Below are 20,366 nucleotides of genomic sequence, written 5' to 3'. Positions count from 1 at the left end.
TGTTTAATATATGAAGAAAAATAAAACAACAATGACCAAAGCTACCTCTGACCTGATGCATTTCTAGGCTGTAGCTTCTGTTATTCATCTGTGTTAGAGAAGTAAAATACAGAAAAGTTTCTAATGCTCTAAATGCACAAAGTTTAAAACAATATTTTTTCCAGCTAAGGTTTCTCTTCTGTATTCTTTACAGTAAGCTCCTGTTTAGAATAAAATAAGCTAGTCAGAGAAAGAAGTATTCTATAAGAAAGCAGAATATTTTAGGCCAAGATACGGCAACATATATTTAATGTTTGTCTTCTTTTAAGAGGTATTAATGTTTTCTCTCTAGATTCCTTAGTGCCAACCCAGCCACAAATGACGGTGTATGCTAGCTGTATACCACTACATTTGTTTGAAGAGAAGATTTTTTCATTAGGCCAGATGGTAAGATACTGTACTCTCCAGACAAGAAAATATTCTATATTCATTATTAAGATGTTTAGTTTTGTAGCAACTACATTGTAAAAAAACATAGCATAGTAAAACAGTCCTCACGTAATGACTGTCAGTGAAGTTTATATTCTAGTGCTTCCAAATACTGATCATGCATTTTCCTACCACAACTCTGGTCGTTCTTCGGTTTTACTTCCCTTTCCTCTGGAGTTCAAGAGTCAAAGTCTGTGATTAAGGAGATGTGGACTAGAAAATGCATCATCATGAGATACTTATGAATGAAAAAAGAAAGACTAGTTATTGTAAGAGCTACTTGAAAAACATGAATTACAAGGTTTTTTTCAGGCTACAGTTCGTGACTTCTCTGGTATATACTTTCTGATTGGTTATTCCATAAGAAATAGCATGTTTTTGTTCATTTATACTGTTAGCATTGTAACTGATGAAAGCAGCTGGAGAGTAGTGTGCATGCATCTGGGATAAAAAAACAATGTTTAAATTTCCACTTAGCCACTCACCCTCCACTGAGAGCTATTTATAATATCAGAGCAGGCTTTCTTGATTAGATTCTTAATTAGATTTGATTTATTTACATTTTTAATCATATTTCACATCATTGGAACATTAAAATTTAAGCTGCCTTCTCAGGAAACTGGTAGGCTTCATAGAATAAAGAAAGGATATTTCCAAAAATGTTTTGCAAGTCTTAACTGCAATTAATTTTTGCATTTTTTTCTTCCTTAAAATTGCACTGTGTATGTTATGTTATTTTAAAGACTAGCGTGGTAGCTGTGATTTTATCTTGTATAATTTAAGGTTTCAGACAATATTGTCTCTTTGCTAATTATAGGTAGTAATAGTCATCAAGGAGCAATTTGGCGGCAGTGGCAGAGGGGTTATATCTTTCCTGTCACATAAGGCCTTGAGTCTGAATCTCAAGCTTGGCCTCAGTCCATTAGGGTGCAGAGATTATTGAAAAAGAGGCATGACAGACTAGACAGGATGAGGCAAATGGTAACCTGTATGTCTAAAACAGTATTTTGATAAAGACTGATAGAAGAATAGAAGCTCATGGAAGGTAAATATGAAAGTATAGCGTATTTCTTGTGTGTTTCAGTTAAGAAAGCCTTTTTTCAAGCTTTTTGGGGGGCTGAGAAATACTGCACCAATTGGTGTAGTATTTAATTATGGAAATAATTAAAGTTTGCAGGAGCAGATTAATAGTTTAGGGTAAGAGTGGCTCCCTAGACTCAGTAGAAATTTTGTCATTAACTGCAGGCATGTCAGAATTTCTCTCCAGGATTTTTGCAGTTTCCATTGTAGCTGTGCTTTGTAGTGCATATGTTCTTGTATATATGTATCTAGAATTTAATTATATTAATCTTGCTCAAATAAGATGAAAAAAAATCAAATCATTCAAGTGTATCTCCTGCTCAACAACTAGCTGGCAATCTCTCCCTTATGACAGCTAGCCTCGTCCTCATCAGAATCCTTTCCAGTCTCAGATGTTTTACTTAGAAGTTTAATTTGTTTGAATGTGTGTGTAACTAGTCACTACTCCTGTGGCCTATCTGTATAAATTCTGAGGTCACATGAACCTTATAAAGTGCTTTTGGACCTTAACATGTTTAATTTGATCCTCTCCATTTAAATCACTCCATCAATCACAGCTACGGTCCTCTCTGCAGAGTTTATGGCTGTAGTCTCAGGAACGTTTTACAATGAATAGGAACAATCAGAGAGTTGTTGATAAGCATGTTAAAGAAATAAGTAATGGGTGATTTATTTAGCAAGCAACAGAAGGTGTATTTTTAAAATAAAAAGTAAGGATACACAAATCTTGAAAAAGAACATTGAAGAAATAGCACCTAAGTACTAGACCGTAATTATCTTAATGGGAAGAGCACCACTCAATGTCCACACCTATAATTGCTCTTAGGCCCATTGCTAAGGCTGTTGTTACATGCGCCAACTGTAGAGTCTTTAATGTGTTTTCTAAAGTAGCCATGAGATAAAACGCTTAATTTTAATGACATATTGGTTCAAAGTGATACTACATTATGATTATTTCACAAGCTACCAAAAAGACCAGTGCTTTCAGAATTCTGCCACTTTATAAAGCCAGCATGACGTAAGAACTGTTCTTCAGAAAAAGTGTTTTAAAACATCTATATTTTAAACAAAATGGTGTCACTGTTCTTTTACTTATTCACTCTGTCTCACTTGTATGTCTATAAGACGTAAAAGCATATGATTGCGTAAATAAGTTGAAAGAATTGATAGATCTATTACAAAAAGTAAAATATATGTAAACACTTCTATGTATTCCATTATACATTGTCTGCTGAATATCAATCTTTGTTAGAATGTTTTTGGGTAATACTGTCAGGTGAATTATTCTTGTTTCATTAATTATCCTAAACCATTAGATGCTTCTGTGTGCATGCTGCTGGTTTTTGAGTGAGGGGTGATGCGGAAGGAGAGCTGTCCTTGGTCACGTTGTCTTTCCATGTTTCATAGGCTGATTCTTCAGAGAAGCTGCGGCAATATGGACTTTCCCACCTATATAGCCATCCTGTCCTGGTTACTAGAACTAGGTCCTGCCCTCTGGTAGTACCACCACAACCACCACTGGTTCCTCGCTGGAAGCTTTTCCGGCAAAAAAAAGAAACTATTGTGACATCTGAACCTCAAGGTTTGTCTACTCAGACCTCCAGAATAAATTTGTAATTACACCTCAGTCATCATAAACATTCCCAGGGTCATACTTACAGTCATCATCTTTTAGCATAATTTCAATAGAACTGAGGGAGATTACTCCCCCCCCTTTTTGGCTATTTTTGTGCAATACTTCCCCTAAGCTCTGTTATTTATTAAATACTTTGAGAAGTGTCTTATTGTATCTCTAAAAAAGCTCTCTACTTTATTGGATAAATTAGGAGAAAGTATAATGAGAGCACTGCAGGACCTCTCTGATGCAGAGTATTGAAAGCTTCTAAACATCTTTTAAATATTTGAAATAGTGACTAAGCCTGCTGTAACAACTCAGTTTTAGGAGTAAACAGTTGTTTAAGGGTTTGTCCACATTGCATAATACAGTTACATGAGCACCGTAAGGTAGCATGGATATGAAAGCTTTAAGTGCATGCCAGCAAAATATACTGGAATAAGAAACAGATGAAATTAGAAAAGGCAGAATGTGCTGCCATAGTTCTGAGACAGCTTGAGTATCTTTACATGTAGGTTAAGCCCACTTATAATACCTTGCAGGCTGAGGATCAGAGTGTTTAGCGTATTTTTTTTCATGATACTTCATTTAAAGCCATCCTAGACTGTTTTTTTCTGTTCGGGTGTATGAGATGATACTTAGAGATTCCATCCTGAAGTCTTTTTAGAATTTTTTAGAGTGAGTATGCCCAATGGAAATTATCTCTCAGGGAAAACTGTAGTGTTAAATAGTAGTAAATATTTCATATGAATATATCTTTAATAAGTTACTTTTTTCCAGAGCCTGTAATAGAGAAACCAGAAGAACATGTTGAGATTGCTAGCCCATTTTTGAATTATAAAATCAACATTATCACAGTACCAACAGATGTGTAAGTATTCAAAGTACTTTCAGCATTCAAATCATACTGTCAGTCAGTTACACTGTAAAGTACAGTGGCTTATTTTTCTCTGTATCACAGGGAAAAACTGCTCAGTTGATATATTTTAAAGCACATCAAGATCAAAGCAATCTATTGATTATTGATGACACATAATTAACTGGCAGACAGCGAACTGTACATGTAGGATCACTATCAGCAATACAACAGATAAACCATGGTGCTAGACACTTATAAAATGTTAATGAACACCTACAAAGTTCTGAACACCTTTTAACAGCTAGTTCTAATCGCACAGACACAGACACAGACACAGACACACATCCCTGCGTGCGCAGTCATATGCACCCCCTGGCATTGTGGGTTACAAGCACACCCCCTCTTCTGGGAGTGCAAGTTCCCTTACTTGCACAGACGTCTCATTGGGGTTGGGGTGCTCTAAACAATATAGACCGCTCCCTACTATCTGCTAATCCACACAACGGTGAGAAAACACCCCAGGAGGTGACATGAGAATACCTGAGGGGTGGATCCCTTCTTGTTGTACCCCGCCCTGACAGTCACCTGGCTGGATGCACGCTCCTTAGGGTGTCCAACGGCCAGCAGCTCTGTCAGGCCTAGGCAGAGGCTGTCATGCTGGCAGGGCAACTTCTGGTACCATCAGACCAGGTTTTGACTGTTCCTGTTTCTGCCCCAGGGTCTCTTCCCTCATCACGCACTCACATTCCTGTCTTAACAGCTGCTGTTAAGGCCATTTTGCTCAGGATGGCCATGCAAGCTCCACTTTATACCTGTAGTACCAAAATTTATTCACTAATGTTGCTCAATGAGCTGTGAACGTTTCACCTGTTTGGTAGTATCAGAATGTCTTGGCTTTTACCTTTTCTGCAGAGCGTTGTCTCGAATGCATGAAAATTTTGTACCTCTTTCTTCCTGCTTTCCTGAAGATCAGTTTTTAGCCCCATGCCATTGCATCTTATATTTTTGAATGCTAATAGCCCTACCAAAGCCTGTTGAAATCAGAGCATTCCTCTTTTCTCTGGCTTTGCAACGAGACCTATGGAATGGTTTCATAACGTTAGTTTCTCCTCATGCAAATTTAGTTGTTTTTTTTTTTTTTGGTTCATAAACCAGCTATGATAAAGATATCCAGTGTCGTCCCTAAATCTAAGGAGTTACTTAATGATAATCTCCTGTTCACTTACAGCTTCCCTGAATAAGAAATGTGCTTGTTAACTCAGTCACGTCCTTTTAGCAAAGTAAATTCATATGGCTGAATCTGTTTCTTTTTTTAATTTCTCTTCTCCCTATAATTCAGGAGGAGTGCATAGCAGTTCTCGAATCTTTATTCTTCCTGAAGAAGAGTAGAATCGTAGAATTCAGCATAAAATTATTGTTTGAAATTATTTATGGAGCAAAAATATTGTAATCCCAATTCACTTTTGCTTTCTAATACTAGATGTGCCAGCCAGGCAATGTATCAGGTATCTTGAATGAAAGTGCAATTATATCCCAAAGTTTTGTTTATCACATGACTCTTCAGATTTTATTTTGTTTTTAAAACATTTTGCCAGTTTCTTTACTCAAAAAGAGTAGAACATCCAGTAGGTCCTTTGACCAGAAATAGGAATATTCTTAGATATCTTTGAAGTTTTGTCTCAAGTTATTGGTCTTTCTCAGTTCTTGCAAATAGCACTGTGACAGTCAGTTAACTAGTTTGAAGAGGAAATCATTGCATGGCTAGTTAGTACTTTCATTGATTTCACATTGATTGCATGGAACAATACACCATGAAAACTGTTGACAGTTGAATTTTCATGCATTTATGAGTAAAACTCTGTCTCCTGTCAGTTCATTATGGTTGTTACAAGCAGCCTGAAAGAGTTTAGTTGAATAAGCTCATGCTCAAAACACAGTTTTGCATAAATGCCCTATCCTAAGGACTGTTTGGCAAACCACTGAAAACCAGGATCTTTTAAGAGGGAATCTGAGGCAAGCAGTTTCAAAAATTGGTGTATACACCACTTCTAGTCAATATTTAATATTCGGCATAATCCATTGCTCACAGACAAGAAAAGAAGGATTACCACTGAGTATATCAGATCCCTGTTTTTTTTTCCCATGTCTCACTGCCTAGAAGTTTATTGTCAGGCTTCCGCCAATGATAAGAACATTCAGTAGATACCACTAGAATTGCTTATCTCCCCTCTTTCATTCTGATTGAACTGCTAGCAGAGGAAGCATGGAAGTGTCATGTACTGAGTTAGCATCAAAAGGCTCATGTTATTTTGGAGGATATTTCTTTTCTTGAACCGGAGTCTGGTTTGTATATTGTTGGGTGTATCTGCATGTGTTTTTAGCATGTGTGCATCTTTTGATAAGTACCTCTCTAAGTAATCTAAATAAATTATGTACCTAAAAGGCTCTCCGTTTTGGTCATAGTAATTGGAAGGATTTGTAATAAGCCAGTTAGTTAGATTTCTTTGAACAGCAGCATTTGTCCATGGAAAAAATGAGCTTGGCATATTATGGAGTATTCTGGGAACATCATAGCTTTGCTGATTCAGTTGCATTTTACTACTTAAAAATACATTAAATTACTTACTTTTTTGTTTTCAGATCATAGGATTGCATAAGAATACATGAAATGCTTTAAGCAATACCCATAAATTTATTAAACTAAATGAATAATAATTAGAATATGACTGTGTTTGTATATTAACATAACTATGTTTTCGTATTTAATAATTTGCTTCATGGTCCACTTATCCCATTTTGTCAAGCACCATTTACTTAATGTTCAAGTTTTCATGACAATCGTCTAATTTAGTCTTGTGATTTAATTAACAGGTAGTAAACAAATATATATAGTGAGAATAGCATTTATTAAAGTAATATAGCTGTGTAAATAACATATAAGGGACTTAGATTTACAATTGGGACTGAAACTGTTCAATCTCTTGCTTTTATGCTAATTAAATATTTTGAAACACTCAAAAAGAAGATAATTGTGATAGCGTTACTGCTAAAGATCTTGATCTTTCATTATATCAATCTCTAAGAAAATACTGGATAAAACATGCTTACATTTTTCAGATTTTTATCGCTATAATAAAACAATTACATTTTTACATCTAATTGGCATGTGTGCAACGTTTTAACCTAGTTCTTCTAGTTTGTTTAACAGGCAAACAGTAATTTATATTTCTTTCAATTATTTTTACTTCTGCCTCCACTGAAGTCAGAGACAAGGCTTCTGCGTTTCTACATTTCTACATCAGGAGTAGGCCTTACACAAGTTCCCTTGGTTTTCATGTGTTTTAGCTGTCTGGTAGCCATGGAGACCAATTTTATCAGAAAAGACAAAACTGTTCCACTGACAGAACACAATTTTTTGCCCCACCTCCATTTGAGTAATGTACTTTCTTTTTTTTTTTTTTTGGTCCAGGGGCCATAGAAATTTACTCACTTCTGACAGTGTCATCTACCTTTGCTCAGCAGACTTGGGGCCTGTTTGTTGGAGGGTTAGTTAAGAGGGCAACTGTTCAGGTTTTTTAAGGATAGATGTGCATGTAGTGGTAAGCCAGTAATGATAAGGAATATATTGTCAGTATGTCGAATATATTGCCAGTAATGATAAGGAATATAAGGTTTAATGCTGCCCTGTTAAACTGTCAAAATAAAGGAGGTGCAGATTATTTTTTGACAAAATATTGTTAAAAATAGTAGTTATGAAACCTGTGGTTTGAAAGCAAATGTATTAATGTATTTGAACTTTCTTTTATTTTATTATTTAGTCACTTTCCAAAGACTACCATCAAAAAAGGTTTTCACTCCATATCCCTTCTCCCTTCTATTACTGAAAATGATGAAAATGAAAATGACATTAATGTGGATATGAATGAAAGTAAGAGACACTTAAAAGCGGAAGATAATTCTCAGGTAATATTTTTTTGTGTTTTTTTAACACAACCTAGTTATGTGTTGCAAAGGGTAGTGAAAGACAAAATAGAAAATATTAAGTACTGAAATATGGATTTTTGAAAGCTCTATTTAGTAAGCTTTTTCTTTCTATTTTTATATAACTTGCCTGTTCTTTTCATTTTATAGTTATATTGAGGCCTGCTGGGTGGGAAATCTTTACTAACGTTTTTCATTTTAACATTTTTTCATCATTTATTCCTCAGATTGTTATAATACTGTTACTAAAACTATAAAATATTTGGGGTTTGCTCTTTAAAACCAGTTTGATGGGGAAAACCTTAAGAAGATAGTCATGTGCCTTTATAAATAAGTATATATTTCATGGATTAATTAACTGTATTTCAGCCACAATGAAGGATGTATCTAGGCACATGGGTACCGGAAAAATGTAAACTTTGTAATCACACACCTTAAAATTCCATCCTCATTTGGTTCTTAATTGAAAGACTTCAGGCTAGATCTAGAAGAAGAATTAAGCCCTCAATGATGGGTTTGCCTGCCTTTCAATTTTAGAAGCCTTGCCTTCTAATGAAATACTCAACCTTTGCTCCCTAAGTAGTGCAGTGAGAGAACAAAGATCCTCAGAACAGATTCACTAAGGCTAGCACACTGACCAGAGATTGCCCAAGCTAGCCAGGCAAATGCCCAACAAAAGGGAAGTGGTGTCACTAGCGGTTACTAGCTCGGGGTAAATGTCTCCATTATAGATTATAGACATTATAGACATTATAGACAGGTAAAATGAGTCTCACCCCAAATCCGTACAATATTAGTTGGATGACTTCTGACAGATTGTCCAACTATTGGTTTTTCTTTTCAAGTGGAAGGTACCTTGTCATATAGATGTGCCCCAACTAAAGAGTGAATGCTTCTTCTGTATCTTTTATGTTCAATATGATAACAATATAAAAAGTAACTTAAAAGAATCTATAGAATTTGTTCTTCCATAGTGCTGTCCTCAGAAGGAAAATCAGCGACAGTCTTGAGCTCAGTCACAATGCTGCAGTAATGATGACCCAATTATTTTAAAAATTTTACTGTCCCTTTCTAGGGCAAACTAGGGATAATATTTTTAATATTTGTTTGATGTACAGTAACTGCCTGTAGGGTTATAAAAAATTTTTTGAAGATCACAAACATACAGTTGAGAATAGTATTAGGTGTGTTTATGAACAAAGAACACTTAATAGTTTTTTTTAGTAAATTGTCAAGTAAGAAGAAAATCATTTTCTGTTTAAGATTAGGGTGCCTATTTATGTATTTCCTCTTCAAAATATATTATAATACCGTTTTAATATTTAGATTTGAATTCCAATTGTTTTAAACTCTTTTATATCTATTACGTATATAGAAAGCATATAGGTGTGGGGCTGTATTGTTAGGTACTTATGATTTAAAAATAAGACAATTCTATAGGAAGGAGAATTCTTTGCAATAGAATATATTGTTAGCTATTTCGTATTTTGTGTACATTTTATCCACAAGTAATAGTTTAATTAGTACTTCATGACCTTTTAAAAGTGTTTTTAATAATTGCAGCTCATGAAAATCATTACAAAAGCAGCAGGGTAAAGAGGAGTTGTAAGTAGCTTCTTACAGTATATGATAATTATCAGTTGTGTGACTTCAGTCTCTCTAGCTGTACAAATATAGATATAGTTAATTATAAAGTGATAGACATCTATGTGCTAACAGCCTAAAAGTAGTTTGGAACATCACTTTGATTTTCTCCTCTAGTCCATGAGTGTAAGAAGTATTTTGACTGCAGAATGCTGATCTGCCACAGTAGCACACGTATTTAAGGAGAGTCAAGGGCAAGTATGAAAATACATGAGAGAGAGATATTGACAAAAACGGAAAGATAGGAAGAAGACATGAGTGTAACTCAGTCTGAGAGTAATCTGATCCAAACATGAAATGTAAGAAGTTGTGAGCAGCTAATTGACTTATACTTGATACTTACTTTTGCCTCAGTTTAAATTTCAGCTGAAAAACGCTAGGCCTCTTAATAGCTGAAGTATGTAAATAAGACTGCATTCACACTGATTGCAGAAGTAAATAACATTTTTAACTTGCTGAGTGATTTTTTTTTATCCCACATATCAAAATATAATCAACCAAAAAATTCTTTCAAAATTATAGGGATAGCACTGAGAGGTTCCTTGGTGGGAGAGCTTTCTTTTTCTAATTTTAATACTTGAAATAGCAGTAAATATCTACACCATAGTTTCTTTTTTTTTAAAGCAACTAGTGATTACAAAACAAACCACTGAAAGAGAAACTTTGAGATCTCTAGTTCACTACGTTATTGCTGATCTGTAGAATTTCATATTGTAGTATACAGAACGTGAATAACCTGCCTCCATTTCAAGTTGTGTGATTACTATTTGGGGCAAATCTGTGCTTAAACCTTTTGAGATAGATTTAGTAGATCTTTAGGGTGTAGCAGTTTTATTGTGCCAAATCATCATTAAGCTTAAATTGGCATACCTCAGTTCACTTCAGTGGAAATATCTGGATTTAAAATCACTGAATATCTGGTTCACTGTTCCTAAGGTCCATTGTCAGAGAAACAGAGGGTAGTGATACCTGAAAGATAAAATTTAAGGAGCTGATATGGCTTCACTGAAGAATATCAAATTGAAAGATGATGGCATTCTCCATACAATTTTTTTCTCTGTGAATTTCCCATTCCCTCTGATTTTGCAGTTCTGAAAGTTTTGTTGATTTATGATTAGAAAAAATCTATGTTTATCTATGTTTTTGTAGATAAAATGATCTTGAATCACCCTGTTAATTAAAAAAAATACATTTTTGAGAAACAGTGTTTTTTAAAACTCCATCAAATAGGCCCAGTTATTTAATGAATGGGCCCCCTTTTTTGTTCTTTAAGAAACGAGGTGATTTTGTATGTGCAAGATGCATTCTAACACATGGAGGTAGATTCCTGGCTTATTCTCTTTAGTTGCAAAAGTTTCTTCACAGAATAAATAGCTTCCTGAACCAGAAGGATTTCAGAAATGTATATTTTCTTTCATTTTTATTCCTTACTCCCTTTCAGGGTCAAAAAACAGCAAAAGGCTCATCAGCTGTAAATTTCACAGTATATTTTGCAGTTGTCTAGAACAGTAATTTCAGCAAACTCTTATAAGAGAAAGATGATCCTGAAATAAATTTTTCTTGTAAATCTGCCATTCAAAAGCCTGCTCTAATATTTTTCATCGTAATGAATTCTTTCATACAAGCTATCTCCAAATCGATTGGGAAGAAGAAAACTTTTTCCTTCTGCATTCCTTTGAGAAAATGTTGTACAGCAATAAGGCAAGGAAAAGCTGATCCAAATATGTTTATGATCAGAATTTGCCAATAGCTATTAAATATTTTAATAGACTTCCTGACTGCCATCTCCAGAAGTCCTAAGCCGGATACACCCCCTTGATTTCTCTTTGTGGAGCCTCATACTCTCTGGCATTGCTCCTTTCTAGAGCAGGAGTATTAAAATCACCACTCTTTCTCCTGGATCTAAACGCAATACACTTGTTTGTTAATATTCATGTTTCCCTCTTCTTTTCCGTACTTTTAGTGCCATCCTTACATAAGAAAGTTCATTCTTACCTTCTGCTTTACCATGGATGTCAGTCTCAGTGTTCTGTTTACTTTGCCAGCTGTGTATGTGTTTTTCCATATTCTCCATAAATATTCCAGCACTGTTGTGTCATAACAACCTTCTCTTCTCCTCATGACATATTTCATAAACCCAGTGAATTGGTATTGAGTCAACAGGAGGTCTAGATAATAAAAAATCTGTTTTCTTGAATAGTGATATATTTTGGAAATTGATTTTGATCTGCACAAGATGAAGATTCCCCACTTAGTTTTTCAGGAAAAAGAAATGCATGTGAGAAACCTAGTTTAGAAGAGGGTCTTGAACCTTCATTTTAGACATTTGCAGTATAGAAGAGTCTTTCTGAGTGGGTCTGTGAATGTCTGCTTACTTGTACAGATTGGGACAGCCCCAGCAGTACAGACTGCATAAAAAAGAAGATGAATTGATAATTCATAATTGATAATTTTTAAGCCATTTCTACACATCAGTCTATGCATATCTGTCAGGCCTTTGGCTGCTCTTATTGTTGAACCACTGCCTTTTCTCAAAAGCCGCTTCCATTACCCTCTGCCACATCACAGCTACAATTAGTCCTGATACTGCATTTAGTGAAAACAGTAAACTCATTAATAAAAGAATGTGTCCAAGTGACTGTAGGTGTGAAGCCCTTTGATGGCCTTTAACAGCCAACATCAAGCCCAAAAATTTAATACAGAGTTGGATCTTAAAAGACATTTTAGTCCTCTTTGCCACTTAGGGAGTAGTTTTAGAATGCACTTTTAATCATAAAAATAGATATTTGAAGCTTTATTTTCTCACTTGCAATTAATTATAGCTGAAGATCTTACATCTGGAGGAAGATAGTTTCAGAAAAACTGGTACGAAAGGCTCGCCGTGCATCATTTCTACTATATAAAAGGATATCAGTTTTATGAAAACATCCTGTTATTTGGTAGATTTGAACAAAATAAATGCATAGCTAATATTAAGAAGTTGGACAATATAAATTAATCTTTGAAATTAACAAGATAGCTATAAATAATTATTTTATAGTAATGTATTAATGATTATAAAGCATAAAAGATGATAAATCAGATTTTTAAGTTAATATTTAACATACACAGCACAGCATATTTTCTTCCCATTTTGCATTCAGATCTCTTAGTGAATTTCTCTTCATCAATTTGGCTGACATGCAGAAGGAACAATATATAACTAAATTCTCCTTGAGTCTTAATGTGTGCATCCTTTCATGTTTCACAGTTGGATCCCCGTCTTCTTTTATCTCATTCTTTATCAAATACTGTGGCAGCATATTTGACTTTTTCAGACAATGTGTGCTCATTAAAGAGGAAAAATGCCTTTATTTTCTCTTTTTGTGGCAATGTCGTAGTCACTATTGCTGAGGCGATAGCATAGTAGAATAAGAACTTTTTAAACACTCCTCGATGTTTCAAAATCAGTGAAGTTTAGGTAGACAGACACGTCCCATACCATTACAGAAGTAGACACCTTTTGACTATGCTACATCTGTGCTCCAGAAACAGAGTAAATGAGCCTACAGGAATCTGTGCTCCAAAAACAGAGTAAATGAGCCTACAGGAAACTGACTATGCAATTGTGGCCAAATTACTGAAACTGGCTTGAGTAACATTACTGAGCATCCAGATTTTCCATGGTATGTTCTTCTTTAGTGGAAATTCTATCAAAGCAGCTTTTGAGGACTTTCTGTGTTCCTCCAGGCCTTCCAACAGCCAAATGTTAATAACAACTAAGTAACTCTAAAATAAGCTACCACAAGTCCACTTGAAGTTACCACTAGGAGCCTGGATCATGGGTACTGTCCATGAACAGTGAGTGTAGGAGGAACTGTTAGACTCATGGTGGAAACGTGACAGTCTCTAAGGCTTGTACAGCAAATCTAATGTGGAACACATGTACTATGGACATGCCCAGGATTTCTGAGAAACTTGAGAAATTGTACAATTGATATGTATCTGTCTGGTAAATCCTGTGAATCCCAGGAAAAATCTGCATATACTGAAATCTCACAAATAGTAGACTCCTATGCAGAAATAAGTGTGGGTTCTTCTAAGGTTGCAGTTTGAAGGGAAGATATAGTCTAGATATTACTAGATATTTTTCAGACCCAAATACTGACTTGTGAATGTCACATGAGAAGTGATATCAATTTGTCTTTTGTTTTGCAAAGTTGTATGTACAGAAAGCTGGAAACAGCAACTGAAGTACATGAGCCATTACTTGCAAAATCCTCTTAGGTCTTCCTCAGTGCATTTGGTCTAGAAAAGCTAGAAATACATCTAAAAAGGGGCATGCAAGAATTTAACATATTTCAATTACCAAGTTATTTAACTGTTAACTCTTTCAACAAGCTGTATATTTTTCTCTTAATTATTGTTTATATTAGATTTATCCCCAGTTTTGGGTCATTAACCTTCTTTAAAAAAATAGATTTGGAATAGAATTTAAGGTCTTTCCTGTACAAAAAAGGTCCTTTCAAATTCCCTTAATTAAAAGTACTGCAGTTAAATTATTAGTATTAAATTATTTGATAAAAGCACTTCCTGGTTTGGGATAGAGACTCCTATAGCTGTAGTTTATTTTCTCAGCTCTTTAATTAGCTCAGAGAGGATTAAACACCTAAAATTTTGACAAAGTGGCAAGATTCCTGAGCTTATTCTAAGCCTTTTATGCCATGGAAATGCTGTAAAATGCTGCAGAAAAGAATTCACGAGTTCCAGCATCTTGTATATGCAGGGGGAGCCTCTAATGATAAGGTCACAGCAGAACTGGAGTTATAGCATGTGAATTGTGCTGCCTTTAGGTACCATTGTCATCTGTCATGCACTAGTCTAATTTAGACTATTTAAATTATGCCAATCTGCCGCTCAAAACAGCTTTCTAGATTGCATTGAGAAAAGCGTAAAAGCCACTCCAGGTCAGTGTAGCCCCCAAGGTTCCCCTTTAAAATGCAGAACAGAAAATCAGCATTTGTGTCCAGATGTTGTCCAGCTCAGTGGTATTATTTTCAGCGTTACCACCTTTGACACATGTGAAAAAGGGGTACGTTTGAGGAGTTTGGGTGGAAGGATGCAAATCACAGAATGGTCGAGGTTGGAAGGGACCTCTGGAGATCATCTAGTCCAACCCCCCTGCTCAAACAGGGTCCTCTAGAGCACATTGCCCAGGATCACATCCAGGCGTGTTTTAGATATCTCCAGCGAAGGAGACTCCGCAGCCTCTCTGGGCAACCTGTGCCAGTGCTCTGTCACCCTCACAGGAAAGAAGTTTTTCCTCATGTTCAGACAGAACTGCCTGTGCTTCAGTTTGTGCCCGTTGCCTCTTGTCCTGTCACTGGGCACCACGGAGAGGAGCCTGGCCCCATCCTCTTGACACCCTCCCTTCAGATACTTATGCAGATCCCCCTGAGCCTTCTTTTCTCCAGGCTAAACAGGCCCAGCTCTCTCAGCCTTTCCTCATAGGAGAGATGCTCCAGTCCCTTAATCATCTTTGCAGCCTTTGGCTGGAGTCTCTCCAGTAGGGCCATGTGCTTCTTGTACTGGGGAGCCCAGCGCTGGACCCAGCACTCCAGCTGTGGCCTCACCACAGGTGAGTATAGGAGGAGGATCACCTCCCTCCACCTGCTGGCAATGGTCTTCCTAATGCAGCCCAGGATACCATTGGCCCTCCTGATCACAAGGGCACATTGCTAGCTCATGGTCAACTTGTTGTCCACCAGGACTCCCAGGTCCTCCACAGAGCTGCTTTCCAGCAGGTCAACCCCCAACCTGTGCTGGTGCCTGGGGTTCTTCCTTCCTGGATGCAGGACCCTGCACTTGCCTTTGTAGATATAAAATGCTTAGTAAAAATGAAAGCTGGCATGAAAAGAAGCTTGCAAATTAGTTTCAAGAGCTTTCTTAGGCTTTAATGTTTTTGTATGCAAAGTTTAAGCTAGACCATTTAACCCATTAATAGCACCATATCCAAATAAGAAATACGCAAGGAACTCTGGAATTTCCTCCTCTTTGCAACTCTCCCTTGTAAAAAGAGAGTGAGTCTTGTATTGAAGGTAAGAGCTAAGTCAGAAATAAGGCACACATTTTTAACCATATTGATTCTGATCTCTCAAAGAAAGAGGTCATGCCTTTGTTATAAATTTAATAAGCAGACTTTCAAAAAGGCTGGTGAACTTAATTCAACTTCAAACGTAAGTGGATATTGCATACAGATAGTGCAGCTCCTCTGGCTTGGAAAGGGTGTTGAGCCGAATAAAAATATGTTTTCCAAAAAAAAAAAACCAACAGGCACCTTTTTTATTTATGCTGCTGATGTGAAACAAAAAATGCTGTAACAATGAGGCATGCTGTTTCAAATGACGGTTATATATACTTGCACGCAGAGAAATAGATGCTTACCTGAAAAGGAGCCTTGTCATTCTTTTGGAATGGGAAGTATGTAGAATTTATTTTATTGGCAAAGAGCAGTAATTTCAAAGAATATTTTTTAATGGTAGAGGAGTAGGCATGTTTTTATTCCAGACTCCAGATCACGTGTACTTTTCCAGTTTTTAGAAAAACAGTCTGTCAATCAGGTGATGTATGTGTAGGTATTATGGTGAATTCTAGTATTTCTGCGATACTTTTTTATGTTATACTACAGTGAAAACTTACTGTTTTTTTTCACCAACCCAGGAAGGACTGACACAAAAATAAACATGCTCTTTATTTTTTTTCATTAGAAAAATAATTAAAGGCTATCAAACATCACAATTTTTTTCACTTATAGGAGACCTGCTTCTTTCAGCAGCATAATGCAGAGAGACCCACTAAAGGTAAGAGTGTTTAAAGTTTATATTCAGACTTCTGCTGCTCTTATATGATTTGGCTTCAGTGTTAATCTTTCTGTAGACTAACAGCATTACCTATTTATCGGTATTGATTTTACAACAAAAGCTTTCAAAGAACTTGTGTAATGTATAATTATGCCAGCTCCGTGTATGACCTCATACAGTCTTCAGACTGGTATTACAAAATCCTTAATTTACAAAAATATTTTGAAAAAAAATGGCACTTCTGACATTACAGAGTTACTCTCTGTGTATAAACTGAACTAGATTTTGTACACAGAATTCTTTTTCTGATCATTGTGAATTAATACTTTTTTTCTAACGTAAAAGATAGGAAAGAAAGGCAACTTCCATTTTAGTAAATGTTACCTTTTAGATGTGCTTGAGATTAATTTGTGTTCAGATAGAAAATATCTAGTTATTTTTTAAAAATTCATTTTTACATTGAGTATTTTTTTTCTCAGAGGAATATTATGTCCTCATAGAAGACAGAAAACACTCTAGCAATTAGGCACTCTCCTTTTTATAATCAGACTATGTTTTAAGATTCTGAAGTACTAGTGACTTAAAAATTTGGTTACGTGACTGTGTGAAGGGTTTGTTCAGGAGAAGTTAGTAAGAGTCTGTATTTGCTTGGTGCACCAGAAACCTCTTTTAGACCTTCCTTGTGAGGAAACACCATTCCTTTTACTCGAGTTCTGAAAGTGAATCGTGGCAGAGGAACACATGTCAATAGGATTCATGCTTTATCAACACTTTTATGACTCATTCATGTGGTACTAATCTTGTTTTGTCTTTCAACTCCTTAGTCCGTGTTGAAGCCCGTGAAGTTGTACCTTTAGTTTTTAAGCATTTCTGAAGGTTGATTCTCATGTGAGTGTGAAGGCATAGTGCAGTATTTTTAAAATATTTTTTATATTGTTCTCTGTGAAATCGCTGTGCTTTTAAAACTGATACTAATTTCAAATACTATAGACCTTGAATGTTTTTTCTTTTGAATTCTTCAATATTATGTTTATTGGCATTATCCTAGTAAAAAAAGGACCAAAGCAGAAGATACTCACTGTGTCAAAATTTTACAGGCTGTTTAGTTGGAGAGATCTTCTTCAGTTGTTGTCTCACGCCTCTGTATCTGTTTTAGTTCAACCTGAAAACCTAATATAAGTGTAGCAGTTTGGAAAAGGTGACTCTTCAAAACCTGCCACAAATACACTGGGATCTTGGAGGGTTTTTGTAACAGTCAATATCAAAAGATTCTGAAGTTAGTGTATAGTCAGACTGCTCTTTTTTCTGCTTAATCAAAAGTCTACTTAAGAAATACCCCTTCAAGGAAGGATTGTTAATCAGTGTAGGTAGGTACTAACATGGCAAAATGACAGACTGTTATAATACTGGTGTCATTCAAAATGCGTAAAAATCAGATTGTTGGCAGTTAAAGTGGCTAGAATCATGAAAAAAATGATATCTTTATTGAAACTCAGCAGCGTATACTGACTAGTCAAGGCGTTTAAACAGTTCAAAATTAAGAGCGTTAAAGCTGAAAGAACTAGAGAGTGCAGGATCATCTTCTCCCAAAATCTGAGTGTTTTTTAAGTCTTAATTCTTCTGGGAAAAATCTCACAGTCTTTATATATCCTCTGCCTGCTGCATCCTCAGAGAATTTTCCTGTTGCCAAGAGAGAGTAACCTGAAAGCTAAGTTTAGCTAAGCTCGAGAAGATTCCTCCTGTTCTTGCGCTTCCTTTATATAAATCAATCGTCCTGATATCTAGTGAATATCATCTATTGAAAGATCTTTTTGCTTTATTGTGAATCTGCATAGCAGGCAACATGGGAATGGGTGAGAAAGCTGAATGGTAGCTATGCTCGTGTGTTGTATAAGTTCATTCAACAAAAGATCGTTCAGTAAGCTTGTGTTCTGTGTTCTACCATCCTCTGGCCTTTAGTACTCATAACTCTCTTCAGTATTGTAACAATCCTCTGTGCCACTCTGGTTCTCTTTTCACAATCTTCAGGCCATCTGAACCCCTATCTTCTCATTTCTTTATGCAAAATACATTTATTCCAGCTTTATGTAATATTACTAATTATCACAGGATTCAGTGACTGGAACTCTGAACTCCTGTTAGGTGGTACAGGTATGACTGCCGTTTTTTAGATAGTACAGTTCCTTTTAACATCTTAATTATTCACTAAACCCATCATCAGAAATTCTTCAGAAAAACCATGGGGAAGGAAGCTTAGTAATATATCTTAATGTAATGCTTTGCACTGTAGGTTATATGAGGTATTTCATATTCCTGTTACTTCAAAACAATTTGTTTTGTATGTCAGAGCATAAATCATGGACCAAAACTGAGAGAGAAAAAAATCTTTAGAAAATGTTTTATTTAAGAGAAGGCGGGTTCAAACGTGCTTTTTCCTATGGCTGAAAATTGGTCAAAGTTTGCGAAGTATTTGAAAGGGAATAAATAAATTCCTATCTTCAGAATTTGGTTATAGGCCATTAGGCAGTTAAACACCTGAATAGTCTGATACCAGGCAAGTTCTTTCTGTTCAATTGAAACAGGTTTGAAATGTCTCACAAGTATTCCTATTGAGAACAATGGTATTTTGTAAGTAAATAGATACATCTAATCAAATGCTTTCCTGGATATATAATTGTATTTCCTTACCTTTTGTTTTAGGAACCTTTGTCCTCTTTTGTTTGTTTAAAAAAAAATAGTTAAGTATTCGCATGAAAGTTCTTAATTCCATTGAAAGTTTGAATTTCCTGAGGTTTGAAAAGCATCTATGATCATTTATGTCACTACTGTCTTTTAAAATGTGTTTTATGTAATTGAGGGGGTTTTTTGGTATAAAAATATCTGATGTGACTGTCAGGCTTAGTTCTGAAAAAAATGGGTCAAGTGATGGGAGGTACTTCTTATTTCATTAACATCAGATCAGATGTGAAATTACTCCCACTGGAAGTGGCGCCTCTTTCCCGCAGTTCTCTGTTTTCAAGTAAAAATGTAAACAAAGAGTGAATTTTTTTTGACTGACTTTTGCTCCTAACTTTTTGACCACTGATTATAGTGTATATTGTATCTCTGTTTCATTTTAGGTCCAGACTTGCAAGGCTTCTGTATTTATTATTAATTAGAATTAAATATTTATAACAGCACCACCAATTTGTACAGCTCAGCTTTCATTACTCTGAGTGTCAGGGTTCTGCACGTTGTCCGGTGTGTAGACCTTGAAAGTTGGCAACTTCTTTTTCTTTTATGTGGTCTTTCTGAAGATTCGTACATATCAAACTTCCTGTGTAGCTGGATATCTACAAAGAGTACGGACTTTCTTCTGTTCAAATCAGTAGCAAAACTGCTAAAAGCTTTTAAGGACACTAGATCAGGCACAGTGCAATGCCAGTACTTTGGTCCACACATAAAGGTGTGGTAACTATGGGAGTTGGCAGAATTTTCCTGGAAAACTAAAGCCACAACATGTGCAGAGATTTTATTCTTGATAAGCACAGTACACTAAATCCAATGAAATGTTTTTGTAATGTCAGTGCTGGCTCTGAGTGTCCTCAGAGTAGGAAATCATAGCTTTGCAAATCTGCTAGAACAGAAATTTTATCCTAAAACATATAATCACACTTAATTGAGCTTTGTTGTAAAATAGGTTCAGACTACCTCTATCTATCCAAGTGTTGCAATACAACAGCTATATTCTGAAGATACAATGTTTCTTTATGATTCCCAATTGCTGATGGTACAGTTATTGTAACCAATGCAGGCAAAGTTTGAAGCATCATATTATTTGCCTGATCTTTTGCTATCTGACAGAAATCCTGCTGTATCAGCATTCATCCAGAGAGATGAC

At 35.7% G+C, this 20,366-nt stretch overlaps 1 protein-coding gene across 1 annotated transcript in view; it reads left to right on the top strand.

The window, feature by feature from the left end:
* ADGB (androglobin) overlaps positions 1–20,366 on the top strand; it is a 130,975-nt gene that overhangs the window by 45,928 nt on the left and 64,681 nt on the right. Inside the window, exons 10-14 of the mRNA XM_068938805.1 lie at positions 332–426; positions 2,956–3,130; positions 3,944–4,034; positions 7,841–7,985; positions 16,441–16,486. Coding sequence (XP_068794906.1) covers positions 332–426; positions 2,956–3,130; positions 3,944–4,034; positions 7,841–7,985; positions 16,441–16,486 — 552 coding nt within the window. The remainder of the gene's footprint in view (positions 1–331; positions 427–2,955; positions 3,131–3,943; positions 4,035–7,840; positions 7,986–16,440; positions 16,487–20,366) is intronic.

This window comes from Struthio camelus, chromosome 3 (genome assembly GCF_040807025.1).
Source record: "Struthio camelus isolate bStrCam1 chromosome 3, bStrCam1.hap1, whole genome shotgun sequence".
NCBI classification, from domain to species: Eukaryota; Metazoa; Chordata; class Aves; order Struthioniformes; family Struthionidae; genus Struthio; species Struthio camelus.
The sequence above is the reverse complement of the archived record's forward strand: the minus strand, read 5'-3'. Positions and strand labels throughout refer to the sequence as shown.